The 8,914-nt window shown below is 51.4% G+C and overlaps 1 protein-coding gene across 1 annotated transcript; it reads right to left on the reverse strand.

Moving 5' to 3' along the window:
• Positions 1 to 2,840: 2,840 nt before the first annotated feature.
• LOC143526192 (olfactory receptor 1496-like) lies at positions 2,841 to 8,405 on the reverse strand. The gene is made up of 2 exons (XM_077020839.1): positions 7,984 to 8,405; positions 2,841 to 2,958 (listed from the first exon to the last, which is right to left on the reverse strand). Exons 1-2 carry the CDS (start codon positions 8,403 to 8,405, stop codon positions 2,841 to 2,843), a joined length of 540 nt encoding a protein of 179 aa, XP_076876954.1.
• Positions 8,406 to 8,914: the final 509 nt, after the last annotated feature.

The following is an 8,914-nucleotide window of genomic DNA, read 5'->3' on the forward strand; positions in this document are numbered from 1 at the left end:
CAACTTGATCCGTATTCGAGAAGGCGACGAGTGGAAGACAGCCTTTGTTACCGCCAGAGGGCACTATGAGTATCTAGTCATGCCGTATGGACTAACTAACAGCCCCGCTGTGTTCCAAGCATTTATGGATGACATCTTCCGTGACCTGATCGATGACTTCGTATTCGTTTATATAGACGATATCCTGATTTATTCCCCGTCTGCTTCAGAGCATAGCCGACACGTCTCTGCAGTCTTACAACGCCTTCGTGAGCATAATCTTTACGTGAAGGCGGAGAAATGTGAATTTCATCGCTCCTCGGTGACGTTTCTAGGATGTACGCTGTCCCCTGGCCAGATCTCCATGGATGCGCAGAAGGTAGAAGCTGTCTTAAACTGGCCGACTCCTCGTTCCACGAAAGAGCTGCAGCGATTCCTGGGATTCGCTAACTTCTGTCGCCGTTTCATCCGAGGATTCTGTGAGTTGGCTACCCCTCTCACTAATCTCTTAAAGGGAGGGGGGAATCGGAAATTCACCTGGACTGCTGGAGAGGAACAAGCGTTCTCACGCCTCAAGAAGGCGTTCACGTCAGCCCCCATTCTGCACCTTCCTGACCCCCAACTCCAGTTCATTGTGGAAGTCGACGCCTCCGAGGTCGGAGTGGGCGCTGTTCTCTCTCAAAGGCAGGGAAGCCCGCCGAAACTATACCCCTGCGCCTACTTCTCCAAAAAGCTGACCCCGCGGAAATGAACTACGACGTGGGAGACCGGGAACTCCTGGCTATTAAACTCGCGCTCGAACAGTGGCGTCATTGGTTGGAGGGAGCGGAACACCCCTTCATTGTATATACTGATCACAAGAACCTTGAATACCTGAAGTCAGCCAGACGTCTAAACCCGCGACAAGCAAGGTGGGCACTGTTTTTCTCCCGGTCTCTTACAGACCCGGGTCAAAGAACATCAAAGCCGATGCCCTGTCACGGATCCACGAAAAGGACGAAGCTACTCATGAACCTGGACGTATTCTGCCAGCTGTTTCCTCGCAGCTATTCGCTGGGAAGTACAAGAGGAATTAGACGAGGCTTTGCGCACTGAACCCAGTCCGGTGGAATGTCCGGAGGGGAAACAATACGTGCCCGTATATCCTTCAGCTCGCACACGATACGGCGGGCACAGGCCACCCAGGTATTACACGCACACGACACCTGATCTCTCAGCGTTACTGGTGGCCGTCCTGGGAGGATGACATTCGTGATTATGTGCTGGCGTGTTCCGTTTGTGCTCAGACCCGTACTCCCCGTGCACTTCCAGCAGGAGAACTCCTTCCCTTACCTGTTCCTCACCGGCCATGGACGCACCTCGCGGTTGACTTTGTGACAGATTTGCCCACATCAGGAGGTAATACTGTTGTTACGGTAATCGTAGATCAATTCTCAAAAATGTGCCATCTCATTCCTTGCCCCAAATTACCCACTGCCATGGATACAGCTCTTACCCTCTTCCATTACGTATTCCGTATTTATGGTTTACCCGAGGATATCGTCTCAGATAGAGGGACACAGTTTACGTCTCGAGTCTGGAAGCAGTTCTGCAAACTCCTTGGCATTACTGTTAGTCTGACTTCAGGCCACCACCCCCAGTCTAACGGAGAGGTTGAGCGTTACAATCAGGAGTTAGGGAGGTTTCTCCGACAATATTGCGTTTCTCAACACGACTGGCATAAATACCTCCCATGGGCAGAGTACGCCCGGAATTCCATTATACACACCGCGACCAAACTCACGCCCTTTCAATGTGTATACGGTTACCAACCTGCGTTTTTCCCGTGGGACAAGACACCAGCTGATGTCCCCGCCCTGGACGAATGGTTTAAACACAGTGCCCGTACCTGGGAGCTAGCGCATGTACACTTGCGGCGTGCCCTACACACACGCCGGCTCAATGCAAACCGTCGTCGTCTCCCCGCGTTGATTTACCACCCGGGACAGAGAGTATGGCTGTCGACACAGAATCTTAACTTGAAGCAACGATGTAAAAAACTCAGTCCATGGTACATCGGTCCATTTAAAGTGCTCAGCAGAGTTAATGCAGTTACCTACAAGCTTCTTTTGCCGTCACATTACCGTATTAACCCTGTCTTCCACGTCTCTCTCCTGAAACCGGTTCACTACAGCCCATTCACCGTGCCCCCTGTGTATGATAAACCTCCGGACCCTCTGGAAATCGACGGTCGTCCAGCGTACATCGTCCGAGAGCTTTTGGAGTTCCGACGCCGGCGAGGTGGTCTGCAATATCTGGTGGATTGGGAAGGATATGGCCCCGAGGAACGGGCCTGGATTCCAGCGAGGGATGTCCTCTGCCCCACGATGATCGCCGATTTCCACGCTACACATCCTAACTTTCCTGCCCCCCGGCGCCGCGGTCGCCCCCCAGCACGTCGTAGAGCATCAGGTGCCGCTCCTTTGAGGGGGGGTACTGTCAGGAATGCCACCTGATCTTCCTTAATCAGCCTCACCTGCCCCTCATTACCACGCCCCCTTCAGCCTTACTTAAGCACTTCACCAGCACATCTCAGTTGTGAAGTATTGCCGACTCATGCCGCGTACCAAGCCTTTCTATATCCTGTCTGCTCTCCTGTGTTCTGACCCTCGCTTACGTCCCCGACCTTGTCTCCTGCCTAATCCTTCTGTACCTCCTGACTTCTGCTCCCCCCAGTATGACCCTGGACCGTCCTGACCACGCCAAGAAAACGCTGTTACTACTGATCCTAGTACTCGTGATTCACCTGTTTGTACCAGCATCTCATTTCAATAAAAGCGGTGTTCTTCCACATTTGGATCCCTCTCTGCCTGTTCAATACGTTACAAGAAGGACAGTCTGGTGACCAGAGATACAAGGAGAGCATTTATAGTTACAGATATAAACCACAAAATGCCTAAGATTACACTCATAGCTGTTTTGGTTACAATAGTGTGATACCTCATGTCAGGAACAGCACATGATACCCGTGTGATGCGGTTCACCTGTCGCTCATCGCCCCTCCCCTTTTGCTACTATTTAAGCTTCCTCCTCTCTCTTCCGGGTTGCGAAGTATTGTTGCCATGCCACATACCAAGCGTTTTCTCAGTGTTACTGCTCTCCCGTGTACCGACCTCTGCTCTCCCCCTAGACCTCGTCCCCTGCCTAGTCCCTTTGTACCTCCTGGCTTCTGTCTCATCTGCGTGACCCTGGACTTTCCTGACTACGATCACATCACTCCTGCACTACACCCCCTGAACAGAGTTACTCGCCTGTTTGATCACTCCGTAATTGCTGTTTCAATAAAAGCGGCTATTATCCGCACTTGGATCCTTGTCTGCCTGATCAGTACGTTACATAATACTTCGCCTTATACAACGGATCCAGCGGACGTACCTGCACTCCTGGCTCAGCAAGGACATACCATCGCCGTACACCAGGGAGAGGTTCGACAGCTTATCGTGGCTATGAACGTCCAGGCCATCCAGTCAGTTCAATATCAGGCTGCTGTAGCCGCCGCTCCGCCTGTCTTTCCTCCCTGTATTCCTGTAGCAGTACCGGAGCGGTATGACGGCTCTCCGGAACGTTGTCAGAACTTTTTAATGCAATGCTCCTTGTACTTCGAGCATCACCCTGCCCAGTTCCCAACCGAGAAGCAGAGGATAGACTTCGTATTGACGCATCTCACTGGAGAGGCCGGTGCCTGGGGAACCGCCCTGTGGAACAGCAAAGACCAGTCTCTTGACTCTGAGGAGCAGTTCTCTGCGTTGTTAAAGTCGGTGTTCGACCACCCGGCAGCAGGTAGAGACGTGGGCACCCTGTTGTGCGAAATACGTCAAGAGCAACGTAGCGCAGCGGATTATGCTCGAGAGTTCCGTACCCTGGCTGCCAGTAGCGGGTGGAGCGAACCAGCCCTCAAGACCGTGTTCCGTAAAGGATTAAGACAGGATTTGCAAGTAGAGCTCGCCTGTCGCAGTGAAGAGCAGTCGCTGTCGGACTTCATTCAAACAGCTGTGAACGTCGACAAGCTGTTACTCGCCCGCCGTCAGACGTCTTGTGGGAATCCACCCTCCTTCGCGTCGTATCGACAAGCCCTGCCATTGCCTAACACACCAGGAGAGGGTTCGGAGCCTATGCAATTAGGCAGGACCCCGCTGTCCTCGCACGAAAGGTCTCGGCGTCTTCAGGAGAACCTCTGCCTGTACTGCGGTGAGAGCGGCCACTTCCGTGTTCATTGCCCAGTTCGCCCAGCTCGCGCTGGAGAGGAGAGCCCCACCAGCAGACACATAAGCAACCCCGTTTTCTGAATGTGCCTGTGCAAGTCATCTGGGGTGGCATGTCCACTCACCTGTCAGCACTCGTAGACTCTGGGGCTGCAGGTAATATCCTAGATGTTGACATGGCCCGCCGATTACGTATTCCCACTACGTCAGTCAGTCCTCCCTTACGAGTTAACGCGCTGAATGGCCAACCTATAGGTGAGGGATTGATTACCCAGTGTACGGTGCCAATCACACTCCAGATAGGTCTGTTTCATACCAAGACTGTTCAGTTCCTGCTCCTGCCGTCGCCCCGTGATCCTGTTGTTCTCAGCTTTCCCTGGCTGTCTCTACATAACCCGGATATCTCCTGGAAAACTAGAGAGATCGCGAAATGGGGTTCTCACTGCTTCAAGCATTGCATGCACTTACCTCTCCGGTCTTCGTCCATAGAAAGCCCCGATTCCCCTCTCGAAACTGCCGTTCCTGCTCAGTACCAGAATTACGCAGACATCTTCTGTAAAGAAAGCGCAAGTCACCTGCCACCACACAGACCGGGGGACTGTGCTATTGATCTGCTGCCCGGCTCCCCACTCCCACGCAAAACGAAACCATATGCTTTGTCCCGTCCTGAAGATTCGGCAATGGAAAAGTATATAGACGAGGCCCTTCAGAAGGGGTTTATCCGTCCCTCTACATCACCCGTAGCTGCAGGGTTCTTCTTTGTAGAGAAGAAGGATGGAGGGCTGCGTCCCTGTATAGACTATCGCTCCTTAAACGCTGTCACCTCCAAGTTCAAGTACCCCCTTCCGTTCATCTCTGCATTGCAAGAACGCCTCAGGGAGGCGCGTGTATTCACCAAGTTGGACTTGCGGAGTGCATATAACCTGATTCGCATTCGTGAGGGGGACGAATGGAAAACTGCGTTTGTGACTGCCCGAGGCCACTACGAGTATCTCGTCATGCCGTATGGGCTTGCCAATAGCCCGTCTGTCTTCCAGGCTTTCATGGATGACATATTCCGTGACTTGATAGGGAAGTTTGTCATAGTTTACATAGACGACATCCTGATATATTCCACCTCCGTCGCGGACCATGTCCGACATGTCACTGCAGTGCTAGCCCGCCTACGGCAGCATCGCCTCTACGCCAAAGCAGAGAAATGCGAGTTTCATCGGACTTCCGTGACCTTCCTCGGTTGCACTTTATCCCCTGGGCAGATCTCCATGAACCTGGACAAGGTGTCGGCTGTCACGCAATGGCCTGTGCCTCGAACGAGAAAGAAACTGCAGCGTTTCATCGGGTTTGCCAACTTCTATCGCCGCTTCATCAGGGGTTTTGGTTCGCTGGCCACTCCGCTCACCAACCTCCTTCGGGGTGGGCGGCATCTGCGGCTGGACTGGACGCCCGAGGCTGATCGGGCGTTTTCGTTGCTTAAGGGGGCGTTCACCTCGGTGCCTATTCTGCATCTCCCTGATCCCCAAGTCCCTTTTGTGGTGGAGGTCAATGCCTCGGCGGTGGGTGTGGGAGCTATTCTCTCCCAACGCCAAGGAAACCCCCCTAAGTTGGTCCCTTGTGCCTTCTACTCCAAGAAACTACAACCGGCCGAACAAAACTACGACGTTGGTAACCGGGAACTTCTAGCGATAAAACTCGCTTTAGAGCAGTGGAGACACTGGTTAGAGGGGGCTGAACATCCGTTTGTCATCTACACAGACCATAAAAATCTGGAATACCTGAAGGAAGCCAAACGACTGAATCCCCGACAAGCCAGATGGGCGTTGTTCTTCTCCCGGTTTCGATTCTCCGTTTCCTACCGGCCTGGTTCAAAGAACACTAAAGCAGATGCCCTGTCACGTATACATGAAAAGGATCCCACGGACAAAATACCGGAGTATGTACTGCCTCGCACCTGTTTCCTGGCTGCTGTTCATTGGAACGAATTGGAAGACGCTCTACACAGTGATCCCAGCCCTGACGACTGCCCAGAAGGAATGTTCCTGTGTCGCTGAGAGGGCGCTTCCTACAGCTTGCACACGATACCGCAGGTACTGGTCACCCCGGAATCAGACGCACTACACATCTCCCGTCACGGCGGTATTGGTGGGCGTCCCTGAAAGACGACGTGCGGGACTATATATTGGCGTGTAGCGTATGCGCTAAGAGTCGCACTCCTCGAACACTCCCTGTAGGGAAACTATTACCGCTCTCGATTCCACGCCGTCCCTGGTCACACATAGTGATGGACTTTATCACTGACCTGCCCAAGTCCGAGGGGAATACAGTCGTTTTAGTCGTAGTTGACAGCCCTTTCCAGGGCTGCCCACTGCCATGGAAACAGCCCAAGCCGTTTTTACGTTCGTTTTCCGTGTCTTCGGGTTACCAGAAGATATTGTCTCAGATCGCGGAGTCCAATTCACCTCACAGTTGTGGAGACAGTTCTGCAAATTGCTCGGGGTCGTAGTTAGCCTTACCTCCGGGTATCACCCTCAGTCTAACGGAGAAGTGGAAAGAGTGAATCAGGAAATAGGGGGATTCCTAAGGCGATACTGTGTCTCTCAAACCAGCTGGAGCAAGTACTTACCCTGGGCTGAATATGCCCGTAATTCACTTATGCATTCTTCCACCAAGATGACCCCATTCCAATGTGTATATGGCTATCAACCTGCTTTCTTTCCGTGGGACAATACGCCATCAGACGTCCCGGCGTTGGACGACTGGTTCAAGAACAGCGTGCTAACATGGGAGCGGGCCCACGTACACCTACGCTGTGCCCTGCATACTCGGAGGCTCCATGCTGACCGTCGCCGCCTGCCCACTCTGGTCTACCACCCGGGTCAGAGAGTGTGGTTGTCCACCCGTAACCTGAACCTGCGACAGAATTGTAAGAAGCTCAGCTCGAAGTACATCGGGCCCTTCAAGGTCCTGAGTCGAGTCAATGCGGTGTCCTATAAATTGCAGCTCCCTCCTCAGTATCGCATACATCCTGTCTTTCATGTTTCACTGCTTAAGCCTGTGTTTTACAGCCCCATGTCTGCTGCCGCGCCGCTCGCCAAGCCACCAGAGCCGCTGGAGCTTGACGGTCGCCCTGCCTACCTCATTCAGGACATCCTGGAGTCCCGTCGACGTCGGGGTGGGCTTCAGTATCTCATTGAGTGGGAGGGCTATGGTCCCGAGGAACGGGCGTGGGTCCCCGCGCGGGATGTGTTAGACCCTCCTCTCATCGCTGAATTCAACGCTGCTCATCCTAACTTCCCTGCTCCCAGGCGTCGTGGCCGGCCCCCGTCTAACCGATCTGTTGCGGCTGGAGCCGCTCGTCAGAGGGGGGGGTACTGTCAGGAACAGCACATGATACCCGTGTGATGCGGTTCACCTGTCGCTCATCGCCCCTCCCCTTTTGCTACTATTTAAGCTTCCTCCTCTCTCTTCCGGGTTGCGAAGTATTGTTGCCATGCCACAAACCAAGCGTTTTCTCAGTGTTACTGCTCTCCCGTGTACCGACCTCTGCTCTCCCCCTAGACCTCGTCCCCTGCCTAGTCCCTTTGTACCTCCTGGCTTCTGTCTCATCGGCGTGACCCTGGACTTTCCTGACTATGATCACATCACTCCTGCACTACACCCCCTGAACAGAGTTACTCGCCTGTTTGATCACTCCGTAATTGCTGTTTCAATAAAAGCGGCTATTATCCGCACTTGGATCCTTGTCTGCCTGATCAGTACGTTACACCTCAGAGGTGAACATATAGCAACCAGCCTGTCATAAGCTAAAGCAAGCAGAGTAAGAGACTGCTGAGTCAAAAAACAATTCACAAAAAACATATTTGCCAAACAGGCTTCATATGATATGTACTGATTGTCAAACAGAAATGTGTCAATAATCTTTGGAATGAGAGCAGAGCTTCCACACAGATCAGAGAAGGCCAAGTTAAAGACAGCTACATACTTGGCAGTGTGTAAGCTGCGTGCCAGGTAGATTATTCCCATTATAAAAGAATTCCCTAAAACAGTCACAGCATACATGATGCTTAGAAATACAAAGTAGTACTTTGCATGTGGAATGTTGTACAGTCCTCTAATGTAAAATGTGGGCTTATAAAATGTTTCATTCACTGATGACTCAGGCTGAATGGAAGTCATGGTAGAAGTCATCTGTCATCATACCACCTGTAAAACAATGGATGGAATTGATGTTCTGTTGGTGTTCTAAATTAATTCCTTGTTACAATGTAATTATACAATTATAATTATAAGTTCAATAACTAAAATGAAGACATAGATGACATGGACAGAGAGAAAATCACGTTGGAATTCATCAGGCCTCAAAACAGCTATAAAAAATGGCTTCCATTTAATTGTCATGTTTTGCCCCTTCATTAGTTTTTGTTGCAGTATTCTAAGCACATCCCCTTTTCATTGTAAATGTGAATAAAATCACTGCAGTACAATTCCAGTAACACTAAATCAACATTAATATTAATCAAAGGATATTAGACATTGTGGAGAGGAACATAATACATAATACACTTGATACTGTACCTTACTGCAGAAGAGACAGCATACCAGCATATGTGTGAAGTACAGACATATTTATGATTAATCTGTGGTGACATCATTCCCTGTGGTACTTAGCTTGTTTTGACTTATGATTAACAAATTGC

This window comes from Brachyhypopomus gauderio, chromosome 10 (genome assembly GCF_052324685.1).
Source record: "Brachyhypopomus gauderio isolate BG-103 chromosome 10, BGAUD_0.2, whole genome shotgun sequence".
NCBI classification, from domain to species: Eukaryota; Metazoa; Chordata; class Actinopteri; order Gymnotiformes; family Hypopomidae; genus Brachyhypopomus; species Brachyhypopomus gauderio.